Source organism: Schistocerca americana, chromosome 4 (genome assembly GCF_021461395.2).
Source record: "Schistocerca americana isolate TAMUIC-IGC-003095 chromosome 4, iqSchAmer2.1, whole genome shotgun sequence".
NCBI classification, from domain to species: domain Eukaryota; kingdom Metazoa; phylum Arthropoda; class Insecta; order Orthoptera; family Acrididae; genus Schistocerca; species Schistocerca americana.
In genome coordinates, this window is record NC_060122.1 from 316,252,882 (window position 1) to 316,271,009 (window position 18,128).

Genomic DNA, 18,128 nt, shown 5'->3' on the forward strand with positions numbered 1-18,128 from the left:
AGCGACTATAGCTATCTAATCAACAGATGCGGGAAATACACAGTGACAGCGACGTTTCCTGTGCAAATTTCAGAAGGAAGTCGCAGTGAGATTTGAGATTTTCTGTTTGAGAAACTGAAACGGTAAGGCTGGCACTAACATTTCGTTTGCTGGCGACCGGCCACTTATATACCAGTTTCAGCTGTTTATTCCGCATTTCAAAGCAAAGCATTTCAGTCATCATTCCTAAAACTGAGAAATACTTAAGAAAGGCTCTTAGTCGTCCTGTCAAGGTTAATTGACTTAATACGTCATTTGTATTTTATTTTATAAAAAGTTGTAGAAACAACTTCAATCAAAAAGAGTTTAGATTAACATCCTCGACCTCGACAAATTCGTTAATGCCATAGGCTTCAGAATCCACTAGAAAGAAGGTTGTGTTTTTCAATTCTGTATTTTTTGTATAATCAGATTTCCTTTATTTGAATTTCTAGTAGTTTGATGAGGAATTCCACCGTCCCATCTTTTTCCTTGAGTCAAATGTCAAGCTCCTCAGTTGTAGTACTCTTTAAATCGCCGTAACATGAGTATTCGCCTACAGTGTCTACTTAGATGTTTAGCTTATTCTTTGTAGTGAAATGATCTGAGATTTCTTACCTAAGAATTGACGCTCAGGGCATCATATGTCAAATTTTTATTCTAGTAATCTTTAGAAGCGTCATTCCGTGTGACTTCTCTTTGTTTCATCATGCTTTCTTTGGTGTCAACAAGTATTATTGCACATAAAATGCGTTAAAGCATTACTTCAACACTGTACGCAACGAAACATACATGGGCCTTAGCTGCCTGTCGTCTGCTAAACAGTGCAAGAGATTCCCGCCGAAGCCGGGAAGCAATGCATTTTTGCGCACGGCCTCCATTTCGCAAATTAGGCATGCACAAATGTGCATGCGTAGTTGCGCTGCTGGAAACGTAGGCGCATGCGCAAAAGCTTGACCGAAAAAGTCTGTGCTTTAGCCTTGATTGTACCACGTCTAACTAATACAGTCTAATACAGACTTGACATCCACTGCTGAAGAAATTGCTACCGTCTAACAGCTGGAACGATACTAGCATCCCTACCGGTGAGAAAGCCAGCCGTAAGATTGACGTTTGCTTTTAATTATTTTTCTACATAGTTACAGAAATAGTTATATTTTTGTGTTCCAAATATTACTACATTATCGAGATACATGAATGATCGTGAAATAAATGTAGAAATATTCGAATTTTACTGATCCAGTGCTGTAAGGTACAACTTATTCCTGAAGAAATACTTCCAAATATATGTCTAACTTCAGCTCATTCCAATGAAATCAAGAGAACATAAACACACAATTCATGCACGAGAAGCCTATATTTCTGTTGTCTGTTCTTATTTTGATAGGGGTTTCCTTAAAATGTAATCATTTCGTCTAGAGTCTAATAATTCTCACAATATTACACATCACTCGACTCTGTGATATACGAATCTTCTTGTAAACGTAATTACTTTTGCCTCAAAAGCGGATGCGTTGAAAATTCTTGCTGTTTGTGCATCAGATGTAGCAACAATTGCGGAATTTGTATTCTGTGTTGGCAAACAGTTCTGTTGCTTTGAAGTTTTATTATGACGTCTGTGCGGTTTTCCCTTCAGCTACATTTGTGGTGGCTTATTTGATACGTTAAGTAATGTAGGTATTGCATTCCATACAAGTTTTCTACGTTCCACATTCTCTAATTTTACTGGAAATGAAGAAGGAAACTTCACGTTGTTGGGTAGATATACGACGTCTTTCTGCAAAAGGTCAGGTCTTCTGCTGTTTAGTGGCATTTTTTCTTCTTAAAAGAAAACGCCATTCTTCAGTAAATTTATATAGACTAAAAGACAATTTTAAATAAGCTGTACTGTAATGTACCGTTTCATACTTTCATAGTGTCCGTAGGAAACTAAATGAAGACAAATGTGCTGTCTTGTTTTAGTTATTGCCGATTTTTATATCACTACAAACTCTGCCTATTGCAAAAGCTATGTTGCAAATTAGTAAATTCGACACCATTCGCACCGCCCGATTTCGTTTTCAGAAATGTAGCTTTCGTCCGGTTGGAGTGCTGCTGTCGCAGTGTATAACAAAAATGAGCAGGAGTTCCGTGGCTGTCGACTGTTATTGTACTGCGAGGCTAGCGGCCTTGAAATAGGGACGGCGTTACTCACAATCCAGGGCCACTCCCCGAGGTCGGCGTTGTGTCCGCCGACGATGCGCTCCTGGTCCTGGTAGCCGTTTTTGATGCCACATGTGCCGTCGGCTCCGCCGCCCGGCGGTTGCGGGGCCGGGGTCGTTGCGGGCGTGGGCGCCGCGGTCGGCGGGCGCGTGGCCGGCGGCTGCGTGGGCGGCTGCCAAGGAGGGCGGGTGGGCCTCGTGGGCTGCGTGGGCGGCTGCCAGGGCGGCCGCGTCGGCTGCGTGGGCGGCGTGACGGGCTGCGTGGTGCCTGGGCCTGGCTCCAGGCCGGGCCAGCCGGGCGACGGCGGGTGCGTCGGCAGCGGCGGGATCGTATTGTTGGGCGAGTGGGTCGGCAGCGGCGGCGGCCAGTTGGGCGGCACGGGACCCGGCGCCGGGCTCGGCTCTTCCGGCGCCACTACCGGCTCCGTGGGCGGCGTCGGCCGCGGCGGCTGCGTCGGCCGCGGCGTCACCGGGTTCGTGCAGCACACGCCGAACATCTGCGTGAATCGGACACGTTAAGCTTATATAGAAGGGCTGTACAAGGAAACGAACATGAGATGGAAGGCATGATATTGAAAGAAGTATTTGGCAGAATACTGAAGCACCACTAGAAATCCTTGGATAACACAACAGATTCTCGATTTAACTGACGAAAGGAGAAAATATTAAAAAAAAAAGGCAGCAAATGGAGCAGGCGAAAGGGAATACAGATTTCAAGGAAAAGAGATTAACAGAAATTGCCAAATGACAAAGCAATAATGGTAAAAAAAAGCATTTGTGAGAAAGGTAAATATTTTTACTTCCATACATATGCACACAGAGGTGACGAAAGTCATGGGATAGCAATATGCACGTATACAGATGGCGGTAGTATCGCGTATACGAGGTATAAACGGCGGTGCGTTGGGCGGAGCTGTCATTTGCACTCAGGTTATTTATGTAAATAAGTTTCTGACGTGATTATGGCCGCACGACGGGACGCGGAGTGGTTGTTGTTGCTAGACACATAGGACACTCCATTACGGAAGTCGTTAGGGCATTCACTATTCCGACACCCACAGTGTCAACAGTGTGCCGAGAATACCAGATTTCAGGCATTGCCTCTCACCACGGACAACGCAGTGGCCGACCGCCTTCACTTAAAGACCGAGAGCAGCTACGTTGGCCGGCCGGAGTGGCCGTGCGGTTCTAGGCGCTACAGTCTGGAACCGAGCGGCCGCTACGGTCGCAGGTTCGAAACCTGCCTCGGGCATGGATGTGTGTGACGTCCTTAGGTTAGTTAGGTTTAATTAGTTCTAAGTTCTAGGCAACTGATAACCTCAGAAGTTAAGTCGCATAGTGCTCAGAGCCAGCCAGCTACGTTGCGTAGAGTTGTCAGTGCTGAAATGACCGCAGAAATCAATGTGGTACGTACGACGAACGTATCCGTTTGGACAGTGGGGCGAAATTTGCTATTAAGGGGCTGTGGCAACAGACGAGCGACTTGAGTGCCTTTCCTAACAGAACGATAACGCCTGCAGCGCCTCTTCTGGGCTCGTGATCGTGTCGGTTGGACCCTAGACGACTGGGAAACTGTGACCTGGTCAGACGAGTCCCAATTTCAGTAGGTAAGAGCTGATGGTAGGGTTCGAGTGTGGCACAGACCCCACGAAGCCATGGAGCCGTGTTGTCTACGAGGCACTATGCAAGCTAGTGGTGCTTCTACAATGGCGTGGGCTGTGTTTACGTGGAATGGACTCGGTCCTCTGGTCCAACTGAACTGATCATTGATGGTAATGGTTATATTAGGCTACTTGGAGACCATTTGCAGCCGTTAATGGACTTAATGTTCCTAAATAGCGATCGATTTTTATGGATGACAATGCACTGCATCACTGGGCCACAATTATTCGCGATTGGTTTGAAGAAGATTCTGGACAGTTCGAGTGAATGATTTGGCCACCAAGACCACCGACATGAATCCCATCGAACATTTATGGGACATAATCGAGAGATCTGTTCGTGCACAAAAACCTGCACCGACAACACTTTCGCAATTATGAACTGCTGTAAAGGCAGCATGGCTCAATATTTCTGCAGGGGACATTCAATGAATCGTTGAGTCCATGCGGTGTCGAGTTGCTGCACTACGCCAGACAAAAGGAGGTCCGCCGCGATATTAGGAGGTGTTCCACGACTTTTGTCACTTCAGTCTATATCTTCTAAAGTCTCTCAAAATGTTTTAAATGGCTCTAAGCACTATGGAACTTAACATCTGAGGTCATCATTGCCCTAGACTTAGAACTAACTAAACCTAACTGACCTAAGGACATCACACACAACTATGCCCGAGGCAGGATTCGAACCTGCATCGCGGTTCCGGACTGAAGTGCCTAGAACCGATCGGCCACAGCGGCCGGCTCTAAAGTCTCTCCATCTCGATTTTCTGCCTGTATGTGAAGGATAGTCTCAGAAAGAACTGTAGAAATTTTCATGCGGGTTTCACTGATAGACAGACTGATACAAGAGGAAGATTTGCGTAAATAACTTATTACCGCTGCACCAGACAAGTCGTCCAGCCGTTGATACTTACCCGTGCGGAGCTGGGGTGGGTCGCTAACCTAATATAAATTTATAAGTGTTACGAGGTCTCTTCTTAAAAGTATTTATCTGGAGTACGGACTAGTACAGTTGTGAGACGTGGACGATGAACAGTACACGTAGAATGAGAATATTAGTTTTGGGAATGTGGCGTTACAGAACAATTTGGAAGATAAGATGGGTAGACCAGATAGCTGTTGACGAGTTCGAAGACAGAATTAGAGAGAAAAGAACTTAATGGCACAGCGGAAGTAAGGAAAGGGATAAGCTGATAAGACACATCCTAAAGCTTCATTGGGTAGTCAGTTTGGTAATGGACGGAAGTGTGTGTGTGTGTGTGTGTGTGTGTGTGTGTGTGTGTGTGTGTGTGTGTGTGTGTGTGTGTGTGTGTGTTGTATAATAAGACATGTGGCTAGGACCGTATCAATCAGTCCTTCAGTTTTCATAAGGTACATTCAAAACAAAACGAACCGAAGCCTATAAAATGGAAACCGCTGAATAGATCGTAACGCCATTGCCTACTAAAGAATGTATGATCCCTGTAAGAGCACTGAGGACCCAACCTCTTCGCTAGTGGGAAACGGACGGACTCCCATGCGACGATAGAGCCAGAACGTGCATACGTCGACCGTCCACTATACACATTAGTGCTGAAACTGTAGCAATTGAGGCTTCGAAAGAAGAGCAAAGCGCCGGAATGCATTTCCTTAGAGAGGAAGGACTGCGGGGAACAGAAATTCACAGAAGAATGGCACGAGTGTACGGAGAGCGCTGCATGTCCGTTGCAACTTCTGTGCTCAATCCCATCTCTGGGGCTGCCACCGTAACGCGTCGGTTTTCAATAATAAGAGAATATACCAGTGGGACAACGCTGTCTGTAGTGCGGTGTGGCGTTCCAGGTCCTGCGATATAGACAACGACATCACTTGTTCCTTGAATCGCTTATGTCACGCCTTGACTTTTGCTTCGGGCGTGCAGTGTTCTTCGTACACTTGTGTCATTTTTGATGAAATTTCGTTCCTCGCTCTCTTTTGACTGTAAGGAAACTTACTAAACCCCTTTGCTGTTCTTTTGAAGCCGCCGATTCACCGTTTTCAGCACGACAAAGAGCGTCGCGTGCACATGCTCGCTGTACCGTCGCGTGGGTGTGTGCCCACGTCCCCCTAGCACGAGTTCGGAGCCTCTGGGCTCGTATAGGGAGCACACCTTCTTCCGTAGGCAATGATATTGGAATCCATTGGGTCGTTTCCAATTCACAGCCTCCAGCTCGTTTCTTTTTGAGCGCACCCTATACTTCGATTTCATATAGCACTGACTTCACGTAGCCCGATAGTAAACAATCTATACAGCTACATCTACACTCTGCAAGCCACCTTGCGGTGTTTGGCGGACGGTACTTCGTATTTTAGTGGCACTTCACCCCTTTCCTATTCCAGTCGCGAATGGTTCGCGGGAAGAACTATTGTCGGTAAGCCTACGTATGGGCTCGAATATCTCTAATTTTATCTTCATGGTTTTCGCGAGATATAAGTAGGACAAAGCAAAATATTTGTTGACTCTTCTAGGAACGTACGCTCTCGAACTTTAACAGTAATCCACACCGTGATGCAGAACAGAGTGTTGCAACGCTCAATGTTTGACCGGTCACGGCTCGGCTGTTGACGGGAGGACCGAGCCGCTCGTGTCCGGCCCCACACGACTCGGCTCGGTCACGTACTCGCCCCATGTCTGTTGTCCGGATTCCGGACACGCGGATAACCGAGCATGACCGGTCACCGCTGACGTCTCACCTCGCCTCGCCTCGTCCCTGCTCCCTGCACTGTACTGTACAAATCCATCGCCCCCCCCCCCCCCCTCTCTCTCTCTCTCTCTCTCTCTCTCTCTCTCTCTCTCTCTCTCTCTCTCTCTCTCTCTCACACACACACGCACACACACACACACACACACACACACACTGTATTTATCTCTGTCTCTCTCTCTCTTTTAATACAAAAGTAATGTTTCCGAGAACGGGTACATGACACAGATAAATTCATAAAGCACTTTGAAAGTAAAATAATATTTCAATACAATCGCGGATAGAAGACGAGTCTCATTTCCAAACACAAGATATATTTTTCCTTTCATTATTAGGAGACATTAAATAAGTGCTGTCCCCGTAATCTAGAAGACAACCATCTTCATAAAAAAGCATACAAAGAACATTAAACATTTGCAGACGTAACTTGTCATACTTTTCACGTCAAAAATGGTTCAAATGGCTCTGAGCACCATGGGACTTAACATCTGAGGTCATCAGTCCCCTAGAACTTAGAACTACTTAAACGTAACTAACCTAAGGACATAACACACATCCTTGCCCTAGGCAGGATTCGAACCTACGACCGTAGCAGTCGCGTGGTTCCAGACTGAAGCTTTTCACTTGTGTGCGGCAGAAACAAAATTATTGTTGATCAGCAGTAAATCACTAACGCCTTCCGGATTTAATTGGCTGCGGCGATTTGTTAGTAACATGCCGGCTTTACTAAAGCATCTTTCACTAGATGCGCTTGTTGCTGGGATACATAAAATACGTCTTGCTACTGCAGCCAGGCCTGGCAGATCTGTTTCGCGTCTGCTCCACCACTAAGATGTTATCATCATCTCCGGGGTGCAGTAAAATGTGGAGATCTACTTCATCTGCTGCGGATGATCTGTTGCTCCTCCATTCCTTTAAACGATCTCTCTTTCTGGGTGGTGTTGACACAGTACTTGAACGATGTATGATAATAAACAAAAGAGACAAGTTATACAGAACTGATGTGGAAATCATCGAAACGTCTCGTGGTCGTGCGGTAGCGTTCTCGCTTCCCACGCCCGGGTTCCCGGGTTCGATTCCCGGCGGGGTCAGGGATTTTCTCTGCCTCGTGATGGCTGGGTGTTGTGTGCTGTCCTTAGGTTAGTTAGGTTTAAGTAGTTCTAAGTTCTAGGGGACTTATGACCACAGCAGTTGAGTCCCATAGTGCTCAGAGCCATTTTTTGAAATCATCGAAACGTTCCCGTAAAAACGAGGTGTTTTACGTTAGTGAAATATTATACGAATTATAACATTCCCGTTTCTCTCTAATACACTATCCTCTAACTATGCAAAAACGATTACGTTAATGATTGCATGTCGTACCTGCATAAGTAGCACACAGTTGTCGCACATTGTTAAGAATTTTCTGCTTTTAATTTATTTCAAGCATATTAAGATCACGGATAGATGGCCAAAGAAACGTTGCAATTTTATGTCTGGAAGTGATCACAATCTTCTCACAAACGAAAGTCAAGGCTCGAATTTTAACCCTTTGTAACTCCTGTTAAAAAATACATATCTGTTAGTACACATCAATTACGCTAGTTAATTATGAATCTATCACGTATCTTAATGAAACAGTGCTTTTAACTGCAGTAATTACTCACCTGTCAGCCAGTGTCATTGACACTGCAAATTTGTTGCTGTTTGTGAAACCACAGAAGAAATAACTGGATTTTCGGTTCTTTTTCACCTTCTAATTCATCTGTGGCCTCTTTAAATGGTCTCAGAAAATGCTCAGTTTTTTCCTGCAAGCTCATTATCATATCCTTGCAATCTGTAAGCGGAGTCCTTTTCCAGCAGCAAAGCAGCAACTTCGTTATACTGAGTGTGTAAGAATTCTAGCATAGTGTACAAGCTGTTCCAGCGTGTGCATACCTCTTGTTTCAACGGTGATTTCAAAGACGAGCAAAGGCCACTTTTCTTAATATACCTTACAATGCATTATGCAGTATTTATTGTTGATGCGATGTTCGGGGCATGATTTAACTAGAAGTTATCTTCATCGAAAGTATGGCTAAGTGCTGTGTTTATACAATGAGCAGCACAAGGCATCCTTTCGTTATTTTCCAAAGCCTTTATTACATTGGCACCCTGGTCGAGGCAAATACAAAACTGTGCAACATGTCTGGCGAAATGTCCCAATCAACCATCCTCTCTTCAATTTCTTTCATAATATTTACTCCCGTCTTCTTAACGTCCGGAAATTTTATTGTAAATAAAACATTGTTCACAAGAGACCAATCTGTGTTAATGTAATGTGTTGTAAGCGTCAAATAGTGTATCTGATTATGCGAATCAGTCCACATATCATCTGTCGCAGCACATGTTTTATTAATAACTTCCGCAATAACAGAAGGCATTATGCTATTTCGTATTGCATCAGCTTGTTCTTTGACATGTCTGCTTATAGTAGAGAGATGTGGAATGACATCTGCCACGTTAACTTCCCCATAATGCGCACCTAGATGTATTAATTCTTGGCCTAGTTCTCTGAAATCTTCACCGTAAACAGCATTAAAAGGTCTCATATCTTTAGCACACACTGCAACACACTTTGCTGTAACACTGTTTTTATTACTGCCGGTATCCCTAAAGGAGCTGTACCTTTGTGAGGTTTCTTGCAACTGTGTTTCTTTAAATGAGTGGTTCCCTCCTGGAAACACAGTAATGTGGAGCAATTTGTGCACGATACGTACCCAGTAGACGCACTGTTTTCGTCTACAGCCGACAGAAATGTACTCCATACTTGGTTTTGTAGACCTTCCCGTTTCTTCAATGTGTAAACATTGGTTTCAGTCTTACGTCTTACTACACTGGCTTCCTCTCGCTGCATGATTACAGAGAGAGACAAGCCATAAATGAGAAGTCCGTACTGGCTGCAGTCTCACACGGATAATGACACGTGTAATGTGTTTGTTATGTCCTACGTATTCGGTCAGGGTATCTATGCTCGGTCAGATGCACTAATGCACTAGTGCGGGCAGCCTATCCAGTTAGGGTGTGCTCGCTCCACCTCGTATTTTGTGCTCGCTTACTCGGTCATGCAGGACTCTAATGCAGAACGCCTCTTTTCCAGCGTCAGTCATTTGAGTTCGTTGATCATCTCCGTGGCGGTTTGATGCTTACTAAATGTATTTTAACGAAACGCCCTGATTTTCTTTGGATGTTTTCCATTTCCTCTATCAATCCTATATGGTACGAATCCCATACTGATGATCAATATTCAGGTATTGGTCGAACGAGTATTTTTTAAGCTGACGGTTCTTACAAAGAATCTGAAACTAGCATCTGCGATTGTTTTTCTGTTGTCGTTCCACTTTAAATCGCTCTGTAGGCATAGTCCGAAGTATTTTGTGGAAGGAACTGCTTCCAGGGCTTGTTCTGCAATCATGTAATCCTACAATAATAATTGGTCTTTCTTCTTTATGTACGCAGTTTGTTACATTTTCTTATGATGAGAGTCAACTGCCGCTCCCTACACCAAGCGTCGATCCTCTGGAGGTCTTTCTGCATTTCGCTACAATTTTCTAGCGTTGCGACTTCTTTGTATGTAACAGTATCATCCACGTAAAGCCTCATCGAACTTCCTATGTTGTCTACTGTGTAATTTATATACATTGTGAAAAGTAATGGTCCCATAACATTCCCTTGGAGTATGCCCGAAGTTACTTTTATGTGTACGCTCGAAGTTACTTTTATGTCTGAAGACTTATCTCCGTTGAGAATGACATGCTGTGTTCTGTTTGTTAGAAACCCTTCAGCCAATCACACAGTTGGTCTGCTATTCCGTACGCCCATACGCTCATATTTTGTTCATTAGGCGGCAGTGCTGAACTGTATCGAACGCCTTACGGAAGTCAAGGAATGTGGCATCTACCCGGGTGCCGGTATCTACTGCTTTCTGGGTCTCGTGGACCAACAAAAAGCGCTGGGTTTCACACGATCGTTGTTTCTGGAACCCATGCTGATTCCTCGAGAGGAGATTTTCGGTCTCCAGAAATATCATAATACGCGAACATAAAACATGTTCCAAAATTCTGCAACAGCCCGACGTCAGAGATATAGGCCTATAGCTTTGTGAGTCTATTCGACGACCCTTCTTGCAAACGAGAATGACCAGCGTTTATTTTTTCCAATCATCATGAACATTTCGCTCCTCCAGAGACCTATTGCTGCTAGACGGTGGCCGAGTTCCTTCGCGTAATGTATGGAGGATCGTACTGGATGTCGTCAAGTCAAGCAGCCTTTCCTTTGTTGAGCGATTTCAGTTGTTTTACTATCCCACGGTCACTTATTACCAGTCATTTTGACGTTCGTACGACGGTTTAAAGAAGTTACTACTTCGCGAACTTCCTCTGTGAAACAGTTTTGGACCGGTCGGGGTGGCCGAGCAGTCTGGAACCACGCGACCGCTACGGTCGCAGGTTCGAATCCTGCCTCGGGCATGGGTGTGTGTGATGTCCTTAGGTTAGTTAGGTTTAAGTAGTTCTAAGTTCTAGGGGACTGATGACCTCAGAAGTTAAGTCCCATAGTGCTCAGAGCCAAACAGTTTTGGAAAAAGATGTTTCGTATTTCGGGCTTATCTGTGCAGTCCTCCATTTCAGCGCCCTTATAGTCATAAAGATCTGCGGAGACGACTTCGATGCGTTTACTGATTTAACGTAAGACAAAAACTTCTTAGGATTTTCTTTCACGTATGTATACAGAACATTATTTCCGAATTCGTTGATCGCTTCAGGCCTAGGTCTCCTTACGCTAATTTTTGCTTCTTTCGGGTTTTATTTGTGTTTGTATTTTGGCTACGTTTAAATTTGCAGTGAAGCTCTCTCTGCTTTCGTAGCAGGTTTCTAAAGCGACTGGTGAGCCAGCTCTTTCTCATCCTTCACAACTTTTCTGGCACATACCTGTCTAAAACGTGTTGTAGAATGCTCTTTAACCTTTCCGTTGATGCTCATATTTTCAGTGCCGGAGAGGAAATTTTCGTGTTGACTCCTCAGGTGATCCGAAATCTATTTCTTCTCGCACTTGCGAAGCAGAAAGATCTTCCTCTTTTTATTTGTGTTATTGTTAACAGCCGTATTCAGTGATGCTATTACGGTCTTATCATCGCCGATTCTCTGTTCTACGCAATCTCACTAGGTGTGAGATTCGGTGATCGCACTGGCTGTGGATCGGAATGGCCCCTACATACACAACGATGAGTACATTATATGATGAAACGTATCCGGATATGTATTAGTGAACATTATTGTTAGACGTATTCACCCTTCGTCCTTATGGGAGCTTGAACTCTGCAGGGGACTCTTCCAATGAGGTGTTTGAATGTCTGTGGAGAAATGCCATCCCATTCATCCTCAGGAGCCGAGACCAAAGAAAGTATTGATGTTGGACAGTGGTGACTAGAGCGAAATCGTCTTTCTAACTCAAGCAAAAGGTGTTCCATTGTGTTCAAGTCGAGACTCTCGGCAGGACAGTCGCTTTCAGGAACGTTATTGTACGCAAACCATTGCCTCACAGGTGTTGCTTTATGCGTTGTCGTGCTGGTATGAACAGTCATCGTCTCCGAAATGTTTCTCTACTGTACGCAGTACACAATTTTGTAAAATGTGTTTGTATACTTTCGCATTTAGCGTTTTCTCAAGCGCGTTTCTGTACTTCATTATTGGCATTACACATGAGGACGCAACGTTTTCCAGTCACTCACCAAACCCAAACTCTTCCATCGGATTGCCAAAGGGTATAGCGTGAATCATCACTCCAGATCACTCGTTTCCAGGTATCCACTGTCCAGCGGTAAGGCTCCTTACACATCGCAAAGATCGCTTAGCATTGACTACAGAAATGTGTTGCTTGTGAAAGACGTTGGACCATCATATTTTTTATATCTTTAATGCAAATTTAAAGACCCTATACCTAATACTTTAAAACAGGTCGCACATATTACGGTTTCCGTTTATCACCTTTTTTGTAATTTTTTGTTTTGTTTTTATCTGTAACATGTGACATGGAGTAACACTTTTTTAAAAGAATCAATAATTTGAGGTTGAAATATAAATAAAATTTTGTTGTTTGAAGAAGAATGTAAGAAGATGGTAGGATAGAGGAGAGATTTGTTTGTGCCGTGAATACCTCGGAATGGCTTCTTCAAGCTGCCAGTCACAACAAAATAGTTTATAGTTAACAGCAGAGCAATGATATTGCTAATCCTATTCATCAACAGCAGGTATTCAGCCATGTGAAATATTGAGTGCTTTCGTGGCTAGATTGCCAGCACATTACACTACATTTTGTCTAGTATTCGCTATCGTTAACTATTATTTGACTGACGTGTACAATTTGTCAGAGCATTTTGCCATGTTATGCTTCATTCATAATTCTAGGTGTCTTATTTACTGTTACATGTCATCTTCCTCCTCTTCCTGTTCCTCTTCAGTGACACTGTAGTCGCTATCACTGTGGGTGTCGCTGTCCACCCTCTGGAGATTGTTGTTACGTTGCTTGTGGTGCAGATAGGCATGTCTGTTATGTCGTGTCGCAGATACTCTTCATGTTTTATTTTTGAAATACTGCGTGTTAATGCATTTAATTGTACCCATTGTTCTTGGTCTCTAATGGCTGTGTATATTATGTGTTTCTGTTTCTGTATAGTCTAAGTGTAGTGTATGTATATTGTTCGCATATTTCCCGCAGAAGAAAACAGTGTGTTCTGGGGAACGTTCATGTGCATGTTGGTGTATGTTTGAGACTCAAAAAAACACGGTTTAAATGCATGGGGTAAGGTCCCTGTCCAGTTAAAAAATGTACTATACCGCTGTTGGGATCAATATGTTTCATTCTCAACTGCTCCCTTACATCAGGGAGGAAGTCGTAAAGTCTACGTTTCTTATCACTTATAGCCTGCTCACCGTGCCTTGTATCCAAACGCCAAATTTTACGGTGACTTGTCGTCTGTATCTGTGTACCAGTTATTGTGTGTACCTTATCTATTCTCCCCATCTTTAACCAGTACCTTGCGCCTCTGTATCTGGTTGTGATATCTATCGGTGAAAGGATATCAATGATAAGATTCGCTGATGACATTGCTATCCTCATTGAAGTGAAGAAGAATTACAGGATTTGCCGATTGTAATGAATAGTCTAATGAGTACAAAATATGGATTAAGAGTAAACCGAAGAAAGACGAAAGTAATGGGAAGCAGCAGAAATGAGAAGTGAGAAACTAAACTTCAGAAATGGTGATCACGAAGTAGATGAAGTTGAGGAAGTCTGCTAGCTAGGCAGCAAAATAACACATGACGGACGGAGCAAGGAGGACATCAAAATCAGACTAGCACTGGCAGAAAGGACATTCGTGGCGAAGAGAAGTCTACTAGTATCAAACATAGACCTTAATTTGAGAAAGAAATTTCAGAGAATGTACGTCTGGAGCACAGCATTGTATGGTAAATGAAACATGGACTGTGGGAAAACCGGAAAAGAAGAAAATCGAAGCATTTGATATGTGAGCTACAGAAGGATTTGGAAAATTAGGTGGACTGATAGGGCAAGGAATGAGAGGTTCTCCGCGGGAAAGAAGGGACAGGATGGTAGGACATTAGTTAAGATATAATTGAATAGCTTCCATGGTACTAAAGGGAGCTGTAGAGGGTAAAAACTGTAGAAGAGGACAGAGGTTGGAATACATTCAGCAAATAACTGAGGACGTAGGTTGCAAGTGCTACTCGAGATGAAGAGGTTGGAACAGGAGAGGAATTCGTAGCGGGCTGACGATTAAAACAAAAAAGTCTATCGGGGATATTCCGAGCTCCACAAACAGTGCATACACGCGTTTGTGTCGAGGGTTCCTGGCAGCGTAAGTAGGACACTCCTCCGCCCTCATCTGACTGGTACTTTGTTGATGACCAGGTTCAGTATGTGCGCCCACGTCCTAGTTGTGAAGCTGAGTGTTGATTCGAAGGACGTACAGTGGTATGTCCATACGGCTAGTGTAGGTAGTCTGTAATGTTTTGAATTTACCCTCACCAGTTTATGTAGTATTTTTTTGATTTGTGTGAGCCTTAGGTGTTCGTGGAAATTCAATTTCTCATCTATTTGTACCCCAAGATATCATGTTACATATGCTAGTTTGATGTTTGTGTCCCCTATTTTAACTGAAATATTCCTTTAGAGTGGCCCTTACCGTAATGTGTATTTTTTTTCGGCTATCTTGATTTTGTTGTTGTGACACCATTTTGTAGTTGGTTGTAGTATTCCACTGACTTTTTCTTCTAGTTTGGCTCTGTTGTTTGCAGTGACTACTACTAATAGATCACCTGCGGACGCGACAGATCCATTTGACCTGTCATCCCCATCTGGAAGTTATAGGAGCGGTTCGATCGTTACGTACTCCAAGATGGGACCGCGGAACGACCCTGCAGACAGCCTTTGGTAATCTTACTTTCCGGATGTCCATCTGCCATTCGACTACTTGGTCTTTACAGTAGTATAGAAAACTACTGCACAGTGACTGCGGCATCTCCAGATGTCTTAACCTTTGAAACATTGCGGGTTACCTGAGGTTGTCGAATGCCCCGACGGTGTCAATCATTACTGCCATGGAGTATTTCTGTGTTGTGGTGCAGGGCGTGGTTGATGACACCACCTAGGGATTTACTGGTCCTGAAGCCAACTGGTGTTGGCTCATGCCCTTGAGAGCTCTGTGTGATTGCAAATGCTTACACGATAGCTTCTCCTCAATCTTTTCTAGGGTGTTTATTAGTCTATATGTCTATAAGTCATTGGATCTGGAGGACTCTGTCTGCTGATTTCTGAATAATAACTGCTTTGTACGTTTTCCATACTGTATGTACCCTGCCCAGCCGTAAGGTATTATTCAGTAACGTTTTTAAGAACGGGATGATCTATGGTGCTAGTTTTTTCGGTGTTTCCTAGTGGATACCATCTGGACCAGGTGCCTTCTTGTTTTTGAGCTCTGAGATTGCTAGCGCAATCTCTCATTGCGCAAAAGAACATGGTGACAGTGATAGTGTTGTATGATGAGTGTAGGTCTTCTCTTAGAGTTTTGTGATGTTGTGTGTCTTTATCGATGACGTCGTCAGGGAGCAGTTTACACAGCAAAAACTCCGCTGTATTCCTTCATCCCCGCTTCATCGTGCCGACATCCTGCTTTAGTGTTCCCAGTACTAGTGAGGTTTTTCTCGTCTGTGTCAGTATTTTGTGTGATTCCTCCCATATATTTTACTCTGTGTTGTTACAAATCATTCCCAGAGTTGTTTGCGCGTGTTGTATCGGGTATACCGCAGTACGCCATTTTTAACTCCCTATGCACAGACGTGCTAGCTGGATTCCTGGCAGCACTCTGGAACTCACGAATGATTCCTTCCGCTCATTTCGTGCAATTTTTTACAACCAGCCTCCGCAATATTTGACGATCTCTGTCCGTCTATACATAAGGTCTGCGTGCTCTTGGTTTACTTTTTACTTCAAAGTAACATCAACAACAGTTCACTTGGGCAACTTTAGAAGGATGAAATGTCCCCAATGGATTTGTTACTCAGGTGACATGCAATGACTAGTCCATAATCGAAGTCACTGTCCTGGCCGAGTAATTGTGCTGTTACTCTTTTCGCTACTGACAACACGATACACCCTACCTCCTTTTATACTTTTTCGTTAATAGCTGTCCAGATACTTTTGATCAGTAGTGTCTATGATCTTTGCTTTCTTGTGGAAGACTGTGTGTGTGATACACCCTTAACTAAAGGAAACAGACAGGTAACGATGATCCTCACCTGACGGCCGTTCTCTGTGAAGTAGCTGCACGTGTCGTACATGCCGAGCACCCAGGTCTCCCAATTGGTGAGCTCGGGCAGCTTGAAGTAGGGGTAGCACTGGCGGAAGCTGGTGCAGCGGCCGAGCACGCCCTTGCTGGTGAAGCACGGACCCACCGGCAGGATGCCCGGCCAGCCGAACTGCCGCCGTTCGCGTCGCGACCCCTGCTCCGGGCCCACGGGCACTGTCGACAGGTAACACACAGTCCGTCAGCACCTCGTGATACTACAGTCTCAGCGTGTGCAGCGCCGCTGGCGTAGTCCAGGAGTTGCGTCAAGTGGCACAGGGTAGGAACATGGACTACGCTAGCGTGGTGGAGGCGCATATCAGTTGGGAGATGAGAGTGAGAAAAGGAAGTGGAACTTGGTGGAAGGGAGGGGGGCAGAGAGGAAAGATGAGGAGGAAGGCTACGAGGGAGGAAGAGAAGCAGAGGAGGAGGAGGAGGAGGAGGAGGAGGAGAAGGAGGTGGAGGTGGAGGTGATTGTGGCAGGGTCGGGGTCAGGGGGGTGAGTCATTGTGATTATTATTATGATAAGAATATAAAATATTTTAATATAATGATAATTTGTTTACATCATTGACTACATCGCATAGCTTCCCAGAAATACCCATTCAGAGAATGAACATATCATTTCCGGGCCGCGCCCATCGGCTACTGCTGGTCACTGTTACGAACGGGAGCGCGGACCTTACGGTTTCCTTGTCACTTGTGTTATTCTCCACGGCTGGAGATAAAAGGCGGCAATCCCCTTATCCGACTGTAGTGAGGTGGCCTGACCCAACTTGGCAGTTTTCAAAGTTGGGTGTTTCCTAGTACCCTTTGGGAAACAAACTTCTGAGTGTCAGTTGGTGGCAGGACTTTACAGCAATGACAGTGAACTCAAGGCGTCGGATAGCTGTAGATGTCGCAGCGCTTGTGTGTGGTCTGGCATTGTCAAGATGAAGGAGAGGATGCTCCATGTGTGGACGAACTCCTCGAATTCTGAACTTTATCGCAGCACGCTCTTTCTCAGGTACCGGCATAGTTACGTTACACACCGCCATGTTAAACGCTACAATTCGGAGCCCTCTAGCATCAGCGAAACGGGAAGTCTAACGAGTAATACGCATGGCACTAATACCTCAATCGATATTGAGAACAGAATAAAAAATCCGGAGGCGTTATTCTTCCGCCTGCCTTCGTACTTTCTGCTCTGGGGACTGACTGGCCTGAAAACCCACATGCTAAAATATTTTCTTGAAGCGGTTGGGAGTTGGCAAAGTCGTGAATATTGCCAGATTGTTGGTGATCACTGTGGAGGATACGAAGATGCCACGTACTCGTGCGAGACAGTGTTATCGCCACCTGACAGAGTTTGAAAGTGACCTCGTTGTGGTTCCTCGTTTGACCGTCTGATCGAATCGTACAGCATCCAGAGTTTTGGGGTATTCGGATGTTACAGTTGCCCGGTGTTAGACTCCACAGGGACATGAGGGGCGGCAACTCGTCGTCAAAGTTCGGGTCGACAACGTCTGACTGCTACACGGGACCATATAGGTATTGTACATCAAGCATATCATAATCGCTTTACATCTGCGTCTGCCATCCGAAAAAAATGTAGTAGAATTCTTGCAGCATTCTGAGTTATCGGAGACTACCTGCAGTCGTAGGCTGCAGT

General features: G+C 44.6%; 1 protein-coding gene across 1 annotated transcript in view; it reads right to left on the reverse strand.

Moving 5' to 3' along the window:
* The window catches only part of LOC124613122 (proclotting enzyme), a 159,852-nt gene that overhangs the window by 49,223 nt on the left and 92,501 nt on the right, over window positions 1-18,128 (reverse strand). Inside the window, exons 2-3 of the mRNA XM_047141736.1 lie at window positions 16,431-16,654; window positions 2,213-2,716 (exon numbers count right to left, since the gene is read on the reverse strand). Of these exons, the coding sequence (XP_046997692.1) occupies window positions 2,213-2,716; window positions 16,431-16,654 (728 nt within the window). The remainder of the gene's footprint in view (window positions 1-2,212; window positions 2,717-16,430; window positions 16,655-18,128) is intronic.